Source organism: Meleagris gallopavo, chromosome 25 (assembly GCF_000146605.3).
Source record: "Meleagris gallopavo isolate NT-WF06-2002-E0010 breed Aviagen turkey brand Nicholas breeding stock chromosome 25, Turkey_5.1, whole genome shotgun sequence".
NCBI lineage: Eukaryota > Metazoa > Chordata > Aves > Galliformes > Phasianidae > Meleagris > Meleagris gallopavo.
In genome coordinates this window covers 4,972,843-4,988,299 of record NC_015035.2, presented here as the reverse complement: position 1 = coordinate 4,988,299, position 15,457 = coordinate 4,972,843, and the positions used below count along the sequence as shown (strand labels likewise).

Genomic DNA, 15,457 nt, shown 5'->3' with positions numbered 1-15,457 from the left:
CCGTCCCGTCCCGCCGGCCTTTCTGACGGCGATCGCTTAACGCCGTTCTCTTTATCGGTGTAACGCCGCTCGCTTTGAAGACGAACGAAGTTGGAGTTCTCGGTGTTCCCGGCGAACGGCCCCAGCAGCGGGGCTCCTCCCGTTGCCGTGCGCTCGCACAGCCGCGTGTTGTTGCTGCGCTGTGCTGAACGGAGCCGCGCAGCCGGTGGATCCCGTTGGTTATTTGGCTGCTTTGCTTTATTTGCTCGAGTTGAGGCGAGCAAACATGAACTTTGTGAAGGGGAGCTGCGCTGTTAACGGTGGTCGGTGTCAGAGCTGAAGCGTCCCTTCTTCAGCGCTGTGCTTCTGCTCTGTGCTGCTCGTGGGCTCTGGAGAAATGCTGATGGAGCTCAGTGCTGGGTGCTGCTGCAGCAGAGCTCTGCTGGGCCGGCTCAGCTCCTGGGATGTCGCTGAGTTTGGCTGCTTCGAATGGCCTTAGGACTCTGTAACGCTGCAGCCTCGGGTTTGAGGTGACTCAAAGAGTTAATCCTCGTTGCGAGGAGTGTCACAGAGGGCTCTCTGCCCTCTGACAGGAGGCTGTTATCCCTCACACATCATCGGTGTGCTCCTAAGGCAGCTGAAGGCCCTGGGATGTGCAGAGAGGGCCTAAAGTTGCCAAACCCCGGCTTCAGGACTGTGGGGACAAGAGGAGGAGATGGGGCTGAAACATAAGTGGGTCTCACACAGCCGGGCTCAGAGCTGAAAGGCTGTTGGGCTCAGCCTGGTGAAAGTCAGAGGTGCCGCAGCCCCAGTCCTTCCCCAAAGGATTCCCACTCCCTCCCCCCGCAGCCGCTGGGCTCTGTGCATTCCAGTCGTGCTGGAATCGCTGCTCCGGTGGCCAAAGCAGTGGGATGAGCCGGGCAGCCACGAGCTGTGCACATAAACGTTTGGTTGGCACAGGCTGTGCTGCACACGGAGTGCCTGGCCTTGGCTGCACGCTGTGTTTGGGACTGTCTGAAAGGGTGCTGCTGAGTGTAAGAAACACGGGAGGACGTGCGGTGGGACAGAACTCGGGGCAGGCTGCTCCGGGGGCTGTTCCTGCAGCTCTGACATGGCCGGGGGAACGGCCTCGCATTGCTGCTTGTTTGATGGCACTGATTACAGAACTGCCTGTCTTCCTGCAAGCAGAACTTCTCAGCTTCCTTTTCCGTCCTCTCCTAAGCAGTTTTGTGGGTTTTCCCCGGTGTCCTTTTCACTGCAAAACTATCAAATTTAGGGAGACAAAACAACGAACTCCCAAGAACAAGTTTGTGTTCTTGGCTGATGTCTGGCGGCAATTGGGAGCTGACCTTGTGCAGAGGGTGCAGGCAGTTCAACTATCTGTACGTATTTACTGCTAACTTCATTTAACTTGTATTCAGGGAGCACAGATTATTTAGGCTTCACTTTCTGCGTTGCCAGCTGAAATCATGAAGATGCTGTGGACGCAGCTTGGAAGGGAATCCCCTGGTCAGGTGCTGGGTCTGTAGCTGCTGTTCTGCAGAACCTTTATGCTATGCTGTAAAACAACTGCTTCAACATTGCTTTAAGAACCAGCTAAAGAAAAACCTGATGTAAAGTGCATTAAATCTGAGGTTCTGAACAACTTTTGTCTGTTGCTTCTTAAACTTCAGCAACTGCAGCAGGTGAGCACATGAACCAGAAGCTGACATGGGTACCTGAGGAAGATTATCCTCATTAAGGGTGTTTTGGCTTTTAAAAAAAAAAAAAAGAACCAGGTCCAATCTCGGTGTAACTGTTTCTGTTCTGCCCCTTCGGTCTGACTCAGCAGCACCAGTCCTGATTTAGGCATGCGAGTTCCTGCAGTGACTCAGCTGGGAGCTTTAATCAGCAGCTGAAAAACTCTTTGAAGCGAATGCTTTCTGTAGTGCAGGGAGGTGGGAGGAAGGTCATCTGCAAAGAAGTGAGGTTGGGTTTCTGATTCAGTAATGCTAGGAAGCTGTTAGAATGTTGGTGGGGCAGCAGAGCCCCTGGATTTGCTTTATGGCTGAATGCTGTAGTTGGTGTTGGCTTCCACACAGGTGCTTACGGTCTGAGTGCTCTGCTGGCCCTTGCTCCAACTCCCGCCCTGCTTTTCCTCCTCTCACTCGGGTGGTAAGCACGTTCTCATCGCGCAGTATGTGGTAAGGAGGAATTTCTGTGAGGGAATTCTCAGCTCACAAAACACTTGAAATCGTTCCCGGTATGAATTATCTCGATTAAAGCCTGGCTTTGATTTAAGCGTGCTGGTTTTTATCAATGATTTGATCCCAGAGGCCTTAGCATTGCAGAACTTGTTGGCTGCAGCCCTTGTCCAGCAGTGCTGTTGCTCAGGCAGGGTTGAGCTCAGCTTGTTGCCTGCGCAGTTCTGGGGCTGGGAATTGTGCTTCCGTGAGGGGACGATGCTCGGGTGGGTGAGTGCTGAGCAGTGAGCAGCTGCAGGCTCTGCAGAGGAGTTCGGAGCGCAGCCTGCATGGTGCAGCCCCAGGTGAAAGGGCAGCTGTGGGCTGTGCAGGTCGCTCTGCTGGGGCTGCAGCCCCGGTGCTGTGGGAGGAGCGGCTTTGTGCTGAGCTGCTGCAGGTACAGCACAGCCAGGACCTCTGCCTGGAACGGCATCAGAACAGTTCTGTAATTCAGGGTGTGGGTGATACTATCTGGATTTAAGGCAGGGCTTTGTTGGCTCTTAGAGAAAAACCTTCCCTAGGAGAGGTGCAGCGTAATCGTACTGGTTTGATTGGCTGCCTAAATGCAGCTAACAGAAACATACCTTAAGTGGGCTTCCACAGCCACCTTCACCAGAAGCTTTTCTGTAAAAGGAAAGATTTCTCGGAGCAACACTCTATATATTACGTCACAAAGTGGAAGTATGTGGCTTGACAATTGTCTGTCACACAGAAACGAGCGGATGATTGCTTTTCCTAATCAGAAAATCCTGATTATTCCGCCAGTGTGATTTGGTGGCATCGCTTTGTGGGCATTCACACGGGGAGGGCTTGAGTCAATAGTTAGTGCTGCAGAAGCCTGACTGCAGGTGTGGATGCACGGATATTTGGTGCCCAAATACTACAAGTGAAGAATTTGTAGCGCTTGGTGTGCTGCTGTCTGTTTTGTTTCTTGTGTTTGCACTTGCTGCACAGTCTGGTGCCTACAGCATCTGCTGAGCTCACAGCAAAGTCACAGTCTTGCATCTGTGACACTCCTCAGTTGCCATAGAAATGGAATGCATTGTAACAAACTGTTGTTTTGACGCTGTCAGAGCAGTGAGATAGATGGTGGGCTGGCAAAAGTCAATGGGAAGAACCCGAAGAGAGAAATGTGTGCAAGATGAAGAGAACCAAGAGCCCAGGAGAACGGTGCTGCTGGCGGGTGCTGGCTGTGGAGCTGGCGTGCAGAGGTGGCTCCTGGGGCTGGCGGAGGCCGTTGGGTTTGCATGCATTCAAGGCGGCTTTGGACGCTCCTGAAACCCAAACCTGGAAGTCGGCCGTGCAGCACGCGGTGCTCTGAGCCCACAGCTGTGCTGCGCCTGCAGTGCGGGTTGTGCAGGTCCTGGGCAGCTGAGCTGCCCCTGGCATCAGGCTATTTATATGGCCTGTCTGTAACCACGTGCGCCGTGCTAAGCCGCTTAATCACCACTTTTTCCTCCTCCTTTTCTTAAAAACTACCTCTTAATTGTAGACCTTGCCTTCCAAAGGGAATTAGCAAATTTGTCTTTATCGGGGATTATGTTGCAGTCTTTTCCAAATGAAGCTATCGGCTGTTATGTGCATTTGCTACAGTGTGAATGACCAGAGCAACTTGATTTGTGGTGGTTTTTTTCTTTATCCACTGTTTTTCACAGGAGTGTCCTTGGTATTTTACCCGGGGAAGGGAATGCTCTCCTAAAAAGCAAGTACTGTGAAAAGAGGGGTCTTTTCCTTGAGGTTCAGTGTCTCTAGTTCTTGAAAACCTCCTGAAAGTGTTTCCTCTTATGTTAAGGTAGGAATTCTTCCAGTTGCCTCTTCTCTGAGCAGCAGTGAAGGTTGGATGTTTGTGCCTGGTGTGTGCCTTTCTCCAGCGTGGCTCTGGGTGCTCCCTTGGGCAGTGAGGCCCACAGCTTCCCAAGCTGATCTTGGGAGGCTTCCAGCCTGGCTGGGGACAGCTGATAAGGCAGACTTGGACCTTCTGTAAGCACTGTGGCTCGGGTGCTTAAAATTTGGAGGAGGAGATATTAATGAGATAGGGCCACAAACTTTCCCAGGATACTTCTTGCAGCAGCTGAGGACAGGTGGAAGAAAATGAAGATACTCATGTCCAGCTGACTGTCAGAGAGGAGTAATTTGGTCTCGGGGTTAATTGGCAGTTTGCTGTGGATTATCATTGCTTCCTTCCTGTCCTGTGGAGGGTGTGGAACCGAAGTCAAACAGCCTTTCTATGAATGGGAGAGAGGGAGTGTTTGGGAGGCTCTGTGTCAAAACAGGGGAGTGCAGCTGGATGGAGCTGAGGAGCTGATGTCTGCGGGGTTGGTGCCGGTTGCTCTCACTGTGCCGAACAGCAGAGTCACTTCCCTGAGCAGGAGGCAGGTGCACTAGGAGTCAAGCCTGCAGTTCTGCCTTAGGCAGATACGGAGCAGCAGAAGTAGGTCAGGTGCTGAACACTGGCAGTAATCTGGCAGGACAAACGCGGCCTGTGATACGTACAGCTCATCTTTCTGCAATGTTTTTAACTGGAATTGTAAGATAAAGACCTCTATTTACTGCACCCTGTTGGATTCCTGCCATGTGTGTATTTTTGTGTGTCGGTGCTCTCACAGCCTGCTCTAAAGCACTGCAGTTAGTACAGCTACTGAGTGACAATCTGCTTGTGCCCAGAACAGCCTGTGGTCGCTGTCTGAGTGTGGGGAAGGTGTCCAGGTGTGGGTATGTCACGAGGATACGAGGGAAATGGGTTCTGCTGAGAACTGGAACTTGGCTGTGTGCCTCCTGAGGAGAGCAAAGCTGTTTGAGTAGAAGCTTCTTGTACTGGTGGTGTGCCTCAGTGCTGTGAAGTTGGGTCCAGGTTCCCTTCAGAGCGGTGAATCTGCTCTGCTTCCCGTGAACTCAATATTTTTGTCATAACGGCACATCACTGGAGCTGATGTCAGGATCCCATTCCAAGGCAGAGCTTTTCACTCCAGCACTACGTGATAAGAGCAGGCGCCGCTTCACCTGCCCGCCCCGCGCCCTCTGTGTGCGCCGGCTCCTCTGCTTGAAGGGGACACGTGGGTGGAGGAGTGCAGAATGACCAGAAACCTGAGGCCTCTTTTTCCTCTTCACAGACAGCATGGCGAGTCCTGCGAAGGATAACTATCGAATGAAGTGCTACAAAAACAAAGCCCTAAATCCTGAGGAAATGCGTCGGAGGAGGGAAGAGGAAGGAATTCAGCTGCGCAAACAGAAACGGGAGCAGCAGGTAACTCTCACCTTGAGCAGCTTGTGTGCAGCCTTAATGCCATCAAGGCTGTGCTGCTGCCTGACTGGGATCTTCAAGGATCTGTGCGTTAAGGTTTGTTGGCAGTCCTGTTTATTTCTGTCCTGAGATCTCTTTTCTTCTGCACGTGATCACGTGAAGAGCTCTCCAAGCACTTTGTCTTTGGGGAACTAAAGGTGTTTGTTCACAGATCCTTGGTTTTAATTTTAATTTTTGGTTTTGTTAATTAGTAAATGGGGTTCTTGCTCCAAGAAGCAAGGCAAGTAAGTGGAAGTATGGACTGCATGTATTTCTTGACTCTGACCTGCTTTTTTTTTTTTTTGGCTTAGAAGTCTGAAAGTGAGAGGTGATTCCCAGGTGATGCATGTGGCTCAGACTGGTTGCATCACCTACAAGTTGCCCTCTCCCTGCTTTTCCCAACTTGTTAGGCCAAATTCTGCACTTGCGTATGCCAGTGTTTCACTGACTTGGGTGTTTGCATATCTGAGGGCGAGACCTAGCATGTTTTATTATCAGGGTTTGTGTGCCAAGATAGTCTTCAGTCTGCAGAGCTGTTATTAGTGACTACTTTTTTTTTTTAGTTTGGATTGCACTTAGTCCATAGCTGACAGTATCTCGTTTGAGGAGCAGGAAGATCTAGTTATGAAGACTGTTAAACAAACACTGAAACGCTGCTTTCTAATAACTCTTGTGCTCTGTTCTCTGTCAGCTCTTTAAAAGAAGAAACGTGGAATTAATCAATGAAGATGCATCCATGTTTGATAGCCTCCTTATGGATTCCTACGTCAGTTCCACGACGTGTGGGGTAAGGTGCCTTTCCCTGCTGCAGTCATGCCTTCAGACTTGGTGCTGTGGACGGCACAGAACTGACAAACCTCCACCTGGTTGTTTCCCTGCTGTTGAGTGTGTTGCAAATGTTACTACAACCGACTGGAGAAATGTGCCAGGAAGCAAAGAGTGTGCGTTCATCTCAGATAGCACATCTTTGGATTGCTAGCTAAGAACAAAATTGTGGTAGGCTGTCTTGACTGTGATACCTGAAATGAGCTTAATGTGACACGGAACCGCTGTTCTGTTTCCTTTCCATCCTTTAAGGAGGGAGTGATCACAAGAGAGATGGTAGAGATGCTTTTCTCAGATGACCCTGACCTACAGCTAGCAACCACACAGAAATTCAGGAAGTTACTTTCTAAAGGTAAAGATAACATCCCCACCATGGGGTCTGACGTAGCCTTTTATTTAAGTGTTTGTGTACTTGCAGTGTTGTACAGAAGCCTTGTGTTTGAGGAAGGCTATAATATTAAGTTTGGGTGAATTTTACTGAAAGCTCCTCTGGTGAGCTGATCTACTGTGCTCAGTACAGCTTGAGACCAGTCAGGTCAACAAATAGCTCGTGGTTGTTATTCACCTGTATGAGACCTGTATACTGTTTTGATCTTGCATTGCTATTTCAGAGCCGAATCCTCCAATAGACGAAGTGATAAACACTCAAGGAGTGGTGGACAGATTTGTTGAGTTCCTGAAGAGAAGTGAAAATTGCACACTACAGGTAAAGGAGGCTGTTAAACTCTGACAGCTAAGCAGTGGGAACCTGTGGGTGCTGTGGGGGACGGGTGATGTCTGGAACCCAAAATGTGCAGACTGTGTGATGTATGGTAAAGCTATTGTTAATGCTTGAAAGGGGAAGGAAGAAAAAAGGGAGTTATAGTTTAGCCTACATTCAGCTCTTGGAAGAATCCTGGCAAAAATAAGCAGAAGTTGCATTCCAGTTGCAGCAGAGGGAAACGTAGCTTTTCTGTGTCTGATGCTTCTTACGTGGAGTCATGGAGTAAACGTGCAGGAATCAGTTGCTTAAGGAAAGCCCTCTGGTGTTGGAGGCTGTTAGCCACGGGTGCAGCGACTGTTGGAAATGGCCTCAGTGGTGCTGACTGTGGGGCGGAGGGACGGGCGAGATGGCTGTCTGAGAGTCCTTCCAGTTTGGTAATGACTGTAGTTATCTTGTAGGGGTTAAAGGTTCTTCCATAGATGGAGTTGGATCTCAGAGTTGATAGCTGCCTTCGTTTTTTCTATCTGCTGTGTGGCCCAGGCCGTGTAGTGTAAGGAAGTTCCCTGCAAGAAGTGAATGAAAGCCTGCACTCAAATTGAGACGCAAGTGGCAGAAGTAGATCCTTGGTGCTTAGCTGGTCTTGAACTCAAGGCATCTTTCTGCTAGTAGCAGGATGAGGGTGTGCTGGAACTGGTTGCACTGAATAGATAAAACTTTTTATTCTGCGTATTTATGTATTTATCTGTATATCTTCACTCTTCATGCTAGAAAATGGTCGTATGAGTAAAATAATGTGATGTGAGTGACATTTAGCAAGTGAAAGCTTTGCTTTCATCCTTTGAGAAATTGTGGTCTCTGAGAAGGCATCTAGCAGAGATGTTTGTTTTCTAATTGCTCAAGAAAATCTTTGAGTACTGAGGTGTTTTATTTGGGGAATGCTTTCTTAACTTTTTTAATAGAAAAGAGCTTATGCTGAAACTTAATGGCAGATATCCTGCTACGTCTGGGTTACTTTGTTCACGCTCCTCTCATTTCTGCTTTTTTCAGTTTGAGGCAGCATGGGCACTGACGAATATTGCATCAGGAACTTCCCAACAGACAAAAATAGTAATTGAGGCCGGGGCAGTTCCTATCTTTATAGAGCTGTTAAACTCTGACTTTGAGGATGTTCAAGAGCAGGTAAGGCTCACTTCTTGCTTTGGGGTTAGGGGAAGAACCACACGTGACTGAAACTCAGTGTTTAAAATGAGTGACTAGTCTGGCAGCTGGCTGCAGCCCGCACACTGAAGAGCCTGTTTCTTGGAGTTCCAGGAAAGTGCTTTCTTAGCATACCACCTTTTTCTTCCTCTGTTCAGGAACTGTGTGAATGCTAAAACTGTTGCTATTTCCTTTCAGGCTGTCTGGGCATTGGGGAACATTGCTGGAGACAGCTCTGTGTGTAGAGATTATGTCCTTAACTGCGCTATCCTTCCTCCCTTGTTAATGTGAGTAGCCATGAATACTTGCCAGTACAGTTCTTGAAGTCCCATTGTACTGCAGCAGAGCAATATTTGAGCTGGGCAAATGGATTCCCTAGAAATGTGATGATGGGAATCAAACTATTGATACCAGATGATAAACTGGCAGCTCAGACAAGTATATGATTAATAGTGGGACTTGGTAGATAACATGCCTTCTCACAAACCTTTACACTGCTCTGAATCTGAAGTGGGTGCTGCTGCAGTGTGCTTGCCTCTCTGAAGCCACAGGGCTTGCTGTTTCCCTGTGTCCCTCAAACTGCCTGCTCTTTGTGCTTGTGCTGTGGATTTCACGTGCTGGTCTGAGTGGAATTCTGTAGCACTGAGGAAAGGGAGCAGGTCTGCACATCACTGAGCTCTCAGGTGCGGTACATGCTCACCACAGTCAGAAGATGTGGCTGCTGAGAGCGTACTCTCACTGCTCTGGAAATAATTGCTTGTTTTCGCTCATTCTTGGCAAAATGATGCTTTGTCACAAATGATTTGGTTTGCTAACTTCTGTCAGTCCCTTTTTGGCAGTAATTGCCTGAGCCTTTCTCAGCCCGCAGGATGTGCTGCCTTCACTGCAGATAGAGGGACAGCAGTTTGTGTCAGCTGGTCACTGAGAACCATCTGACAGTTTGGGGTGCGAGTGTCTGGGCTGAATTTGAGTGTGGAACTGCATTCGATTGTCTTCCACTTCCTTCTGCAACCTATCTAACATCGTTTGCCTTCCTGCCCTGTGTCACTGAGCTTTAGGAAACGAGCTGTTTATTCTAGGAGCAGTTGTATTTCGCTTCTCTTTGTGCTTATTGAGAGCCTCAGGTGACAAACAGTGTGGCAAATGGAATAGTGGATTGACTTCCTTACAGTTGTTAGGGTTTTTTTTCTTTACTTTTGTTTCTTTTGTTTATTTCCACTAACCTATGCTCTGTACTGAGGATATAATTCGTGGTAATTGTCTCTTCAGGCTCCTTACAAAGTCCACCAGGTTGACAATGACACGAAATGCTGTTTGGGCCTTGTCAAACTTGTGCAGAGGAAAGAGTCCACCACCTGAATTTGATAAGGTGAGAGTCAGTGCCTTGCTGGCAGATGGGAAGGGGAGGCACCCAGTTAAGATGTTTGTCTAAATTGTTTTTGCCGTTGGACTTCTGCAAGACCTTGTGGGAGGGAGCAGGGTGAGGTTCTTCCTGCCGAGGTTGATCTTGCTGTTCAGCAGATGTTTGAGTGCCTGTTTAATATTCTGCCAGCCTGTATGCATGGCTCTGTTGGCAGCCCATCAGCTGAGGGGCAAACCCGATCTTCCATGCAAGTAGCAGATACTGTGAGCTTCCCTTCTTGTCATGAACCCTCACAGTTTGCAACTGTGCTCAAATTGTGACTGGAAATTCAATTCTGAGATGCCAAGATGCTACAAGATAAGGCCTCTGTAACTGTGTATCAGCTTTCCCCTTTCATGGTGCTCCAGTGGCACTAAAAAGATTCTGCTGGCTCTTCAGATCCATCTTTCTTTCTTTCTTTTTTTTTTTTTGTAGAACTAAAATAATTTAAGATCAGTGCGTGCTTTTGTTTTGTTTCTTTCAATGGAAAGTGTGCTCATCAAAGCTGGGAAGCCTACAGGGAAGGGGAAAACATTAAATTGTGTGTAAATGTGAATGCACTTATGATGGCTTCTGCTCTGAATGCTGAACTGCTTGGGGGTTTGGAAGAGCAGTGCTCTTAGATAAGAAATCTGAGGAGCTTCTCAACGGCAGCACACGTAGTAGCACTTCATCAGGAGTCCACACTCCAAAGAAGCTGCTGAATTCAGGAGGGGAAGTGTGGATGTTCAACGTTGTTACCTTGCCAGTCAGCACAGCCGCGTGGTGTTTGTGTGTGAACGTGGTGGTGGTGCACAGTGTGACTAACGTGTGGGGTGGCACTGTTGTAGGTATCTCCCTGCCTGCCAGTGTTGTCCCGACTATTATTCAACAGTGACTCTGACTTGCTGGCAGATGCGTGCTGGGCTCTTTCCTATTTATCAGATGGCCCCAATGAGAAAATTCAAGCAGTTATTGACTCGGGGGTGTGTCGGCGACTGGTCGAGTTGTTAATGTAAGTATCTTGTCTTGCTGCCTCAGCCCAGCAGGTGACTGAGCCTGAGTTCATATCATAATGCATCAGAGCGTTCCCTGCCTTGTGGGTGTGGGGTCCGGGCCCTGGGAGCCTCAGCAGACTGCTGGGGGAGTTCCCTGAGAGGGTCTGAAGTGGGTTGAGAGCTGCAGTTGTTGGCCTCAGAGAAGACACAGCTGTTCACTAGGAAGAATGTACCAAGCAGAGGTTCAGGCTGCTAGTTAGACTAGACTGTAAAAAGAGAGGGCTGAGTATTGCACCAACTAGCACAGCCTTTGTTCAGGAGTGGAATGTAAATATTGAGATCTGTAATAATCCTGAAGATAAGTTGGGAGGTAAAGGATAACACTGCCTGTATCGTAAGTTAGTTTTGAGCTAGGGGTGGAATCCAAAGTAAATAATGCAGATGGGAGACTGGAGAGTGGCTCTTGTCAGCACCCAGGCATGTGATCAGATCTGTTTGTTCTGATGCTTGTGCCATCTCTCCTGCAGGCACAACGACTACAAAGTGGCCTCTCCAGCATTGCGAGCGGTCGGCAACATCGTGACAGGAGATGACATCCAGACCCAGGTGAGGGGCAGCATGGTGTTGCAGATGCAGCGGAAGGGAACGACGCTCCTGATAACGGTGTTGTGGAAGTTGGGCAGCATGTCCCTCTTATGTATCTGCAGCAAGTTCTTAAAACCAAGGTTTACCAGAACACTCATCTTGGTTTCTTGCCTCTAAATGGCGTAGTTTTGGTGCAAAGAAAAATGTGGTTTTGAGATGCAGAGGAGATGGAGTAGTATAATTTCTTTATTGCACAATACTGCCTTTCCTTCCCCCTTCTGTAAAAGGTTAGGGAGGGAAAGGCAGTGCCCATACAGCATATCCACTGTGTGAAAGCAAAGTATTTAGCTCCATACCTGACACAGGTGGCCTAACTCCTGCTTTCTTTCTGAAAAGGTGATTCTGAACTGTTCAGCCCTGCCTTGTCTCCTTCATTTATTAAGTAGTCCCAAGGAGTCCATCAGGAAAGAAGCCTGCTGGACCATATCTAACATCACAGCAGGAAACAGAGCACAAATACAGGTACAGCATTGAGTCTTCCCTAGGTCACTTATAATAATCCTAGATTCCATTCAGCATTAATAATGAGATCTCTTTGGTTTTTCCCTTATCTGATGCTTTGTGGCAGCTTCTTGTGCATTCTTTACTCTGACATTATTGCAGACTTGCTGTTTCTGTCCATCTGCCAAATGAGACTAAAAAAAAAAAAGCTAATTGTACCTACAGGGCTGGGCTGGCATGAGTCTGTTGGTTTGGATCACTGGAAAAGAAATACAGCCCCAATTTCTCCATCCTCAATTAGAAGTATCCCTTTGAAAGGCTTTAGCTTGTTGAGTTTTAATTATCCTTCTAATGACCGATGTACAAAGGCAGATAAATGATGAAAGCATTCCTGCAGTATTGATGCAGTAATAGGGATCATCTGTGTGCTGGTTCCCGACTCGATTATCTTGTGTTAATGGGATTTGGCTGAGGGATGAAATGCAGGAATGGCTGAAGGTAATGGCTCGGGAAGCACTTTCTGAATTGGAAATGAAAGAAACCTCTACTTCCAGGTGCTTAATAGCCTTTTTAGAAACCATGTTGCCCGTTCAAACACTGCTTGCTGTTCTCTCTCCTCAGGCAGTCATAGATGCAAACATCTTCCCTGTGCTGATAGAAATCTTACAGAAAGCAGAATTCCGTACAAGGAAGGAGGCGGCGTGGGCTATCACAAATGCAACGTCAGGAGGAACTCCTGAGCAGATCAGGTACTCCCTGTGGCTCTGAGAGCTACCATACATTCAGACATTTCACTTTCCTTCATAGGAACTGCTGAAATAGTGAGGAACTAATTTGGGGAACCCCAGGGAGAGTGCATGCCAAACCAATTAGATCCTCACTGCTCATAATTTCATTATCACCTGGATGTCAGACTGCTGGAGGATCTACCTTAAAATCAGAATTAAAAATAATAATAATAATAATAATAATAAATAGATAAATAATCTTGTAAAACAGCAAAATATAAAAATTACATTAAAGAAATTTATTTTAGCTTGAATCACTTGTCCTGTTCTTTATAATTGAGCAATGGTGGTGCTTCCTATCCCGAAAGGTAAATGTGTGTTCCTGGTCATTTCTTTTAGATACCTGGTCAACCTGGGTTGCATCAAGCCTCTTTGTGACCTCCTTACTGTCATGGACTCCAAGATTGTTCAGGTGGCATTGAATGGCCTGGAGAACATCCTGAGGCTTGGAGAGCAGGAGGCCAACCAGAGTGGGACGGGCATCAACCCGTACTGCAGCATGATAGAAGAGGCTTACGGTAGGTTCTGGTGCCACTGACTTTGAAAACAGAATATATTGGAAGGTGTCTGCTAGCTTTGTTTGCTTTTCTGATGAGTTAAGCGGTTGGGTATGCTCCAAATAGCTGGTGTTTGTTCCAATAATAGATCACACTGTCTTTTTAGAATGTTATGATACAGCATAAGATAATGTCAGGAAGCAAATACTGTTGTACCCGTGATCCGGGTTTCCTAGACTTAGAGGCCAGCCTGATAATTGTGGCTCACACTGTTGGGAATATTAATCAGTGTAAGCTGAGCTGAGTAAGACCCACTTCATGGATCTTTGATTTGTCTAATTGTCCCCAGCTGTGCACTGCAAACGCATGATGGAAATCCAGAGGGACTTAGCTTTTCCCTGGAGAGACCTAATTTGGTGGTTTTGTCCTGTTCCTAATGCTTTGAGGAACAGTTCCTATTTTGGTCTGAAATGCCCTGTATGCTGTCAGTGGCTTTTTCTTTTTTTTTTTCCTTGCCCTCTCACTGACTGTTACACTGTGTGTCCTGGTTCCTTCAGTAAGAATAATTCTTGAAATTCCTGAGTACGCAGTGCTTGGATTCTTTCTGTTCAGCAGTGGATTTAATTAGGACAGCTAAAGCTGTTGCTACCCTTCTGCTGGAGGCTACTGGGACGGCCCTGCTTCCTTCCCCTGCAGCTGCAGAACTGTTCACAGCCAGTGATTGAAATTTCACTGACCAGTTCAGCGCTCGCAGTTCTTTGCTGGAGACTTCCTGCTTAACTGCATTAGCTAAACCTACAATTGGAAAGATTAATGGTTGCTGATATAGATAAAATCCACAAGCAGCTCTGGAGAAACGGGAATAGTTAGCTTTAGCTGTCAGTGCTGCTCACAAAATGCTCGTGTAACACAAACAAGCAGTGAATAGGGGAAGGGTGGAGGATGGGTTGGGACAGCTTGAATGTTAGGGTCTCCTGTTTCATCACGTTCCACTTCTGTCTTTTCCTAGGCTTGGATAAGATAGAGTTCCTGCAGAGCCACGAGAACCAAGAGATCTACCAGAAAGCCTTCGACCTGATTGAGCACTACTTTGGAGTAGAGGATGACTCTGCTTTAGCTCCCCAGGTAGATGAGAACCAGCAGCAATTCATCTTCCAGCAGTCTGAAGCCCCTATGGAAGGCTTCCAGCTATAATGTGCCCCAGGCAAAAAGACCACCACAAATTTGCCAGAAAGCAACTGGGAGAAGTTGATTGTCCCATTCCTCCTTGCAGACGGAAGGCTGAACACTCACTCCACCTGTTAGGAAACAATTCTTCCTTCAAACAACTAGAAAGAGTGCTTTATCCTCATGAAGAAAATGGGATGTCTTGCACGTTTTTTTCTTTTTGCTGCTGCATACGTGTCTTTAAAGCAGGCATCTGGGTGGAGGAAGGACACTGAGGTAACAGATTGCACCTCTTGGGTTTTTTTTCTTTGTGGTGATCTCTCCCAAATGTCACTTCTTACCTCGGGTACTTAATTGAGATTTCAGCGTTGGGTTGGGTAAGAACAGAAGTAGAAAGTGAGTATTCTGACAAGAATAATTCTGGAAACCTGGGTTGATCTATTTAATTTTTTTGCACATGTTACTCTTATTAAAGACTCTAATTTGCCAAGAGCAAAGTTTAGCCCTGGCCTTTCTGCGCTCCTCTTGCAGCGGACAGTCCTGTCAGAGCTGGGCTGAGTTCCCCAAAACATGCTGTAAATGGACGAAGAAGCGAGAGGCTTCTGGGGGAAGGATCCTTCCCCGTGTCTAGATATTTTTTTCCCGAAGAACTGCTGTTAGTATTTACAAGGATAAAAAGCAACAAGACCCCAAAGCTGGTCACTGCAAAGAGGGCGGGATACTGGGGTGGTTCTGGAACAGGAAGCACAGCTGCCACGGCACAGGCTTTGCATTGCTACTGATGGAAGCTGCAGGACTGCTGAAATGGTGGAACCCATCTTCATCTTTACTTGAATGCTCTCCAGGGCTGCGTTTTGGGTGCTGTGCTGTGTGCAGAGTGAGCTCAGCAGCACCACGCCTGGGGCTCCAGGTTTACCTCCTGCTCACAGTCGGAACATGTACATTTTCCTTCGAGAAAAGAATCAAATCTCTGTATTTTTTATATTATATATAGGTAGCTATTTGTCTAATTGGGCTCCAGAGAAAACTATATATAAAATTTCTGTAATTTATGTAAATAGAACACTGTGAGGCAGGTGTGCCTGGAAACGACGGCCCCGAGCTCGCTCCCTCGTCGTCCTGCTGCTTCTCCCGTTCTCTCACGTACTGTACCACGATGCTCTTCAACCGCTCTGCTGGGCGCCAAGGTTTGCTCCTCACAGCCGCGGGGCTGAGGCCGGGAGGGGTGGGCCGGGCCTGCGTGCCCCTCGCCCCGCGTTGGGTTTGCTGAGTCCGTGACTGTTGAACGAATAAAAACTTCTGTGCAGATGAGCGCGCTGTGCTGGAGCCGTGTG

The 15,457-nt window shown here is 47.7% G+C and overlaps 1 protein-coding gene across 1 annotated transcript; it reads left to right on the top strand.

Moving 5' to 3' along the window:
- The first annotated feature begins 1,773 nt into the window (after positions 1-1,773).
- On the top strand, positions 1,774-15,434 carry KPNA6 (karyopherin subunit alpha 6). Its single transcript, XM_019622695.2, has 14 exons — positions 1,774-3,412; positions 5,312-5,445; positions 6,173-6,268; positions 6,559-6,658; positions 6,918-7,012; positions 8,057-8,188; positions 8,405-8,493; positions 9,476-9,575; positions 10,439-10,602; positions 11,113-11,191; positions 11,567-11,692; positions 12,293-12,420; positions 12,799-12,977; positions 13,966-15,434. Exons 1-14 carry the CDS (start codon positions 3,343-3,345, stop codon positions 14,148-14,150), a joined length of 1,677 nt encoding a protein of 558 aa, XP_019478240.1. The 5' UTR covers positions 1,774-3,342; the 3' UTR covers positions 14,151-15,434.
- Positions 15,435-15,457: the final 23 nt, after the last annotated feature.

Bases quoted from the DNA above. Each gene is read 5' to 3' on its own strand.
- KPNA6 (XM_019622695.2), top strand. From the start codon at position 3,343: ATGAAGAGAACCAAGAGCCCAGGAGAACGGTGCTGCTGGCGGGTGCTG. The intron at 9,576-10,438 runs GTGAGAGTCAGT...GCACTGTTGTAG, and splicing joins CACCACCTGAATTTGATAAG to GTATCTCCCTGCCTGCCAGT. The intron at 12,421-12,798 runs GTACTCCCTGTG...CATTTCTTTTAG, and splicing joins GGAACTCCTGAGCAGATCAG to ATACCTGGTCAACCTGGGTT.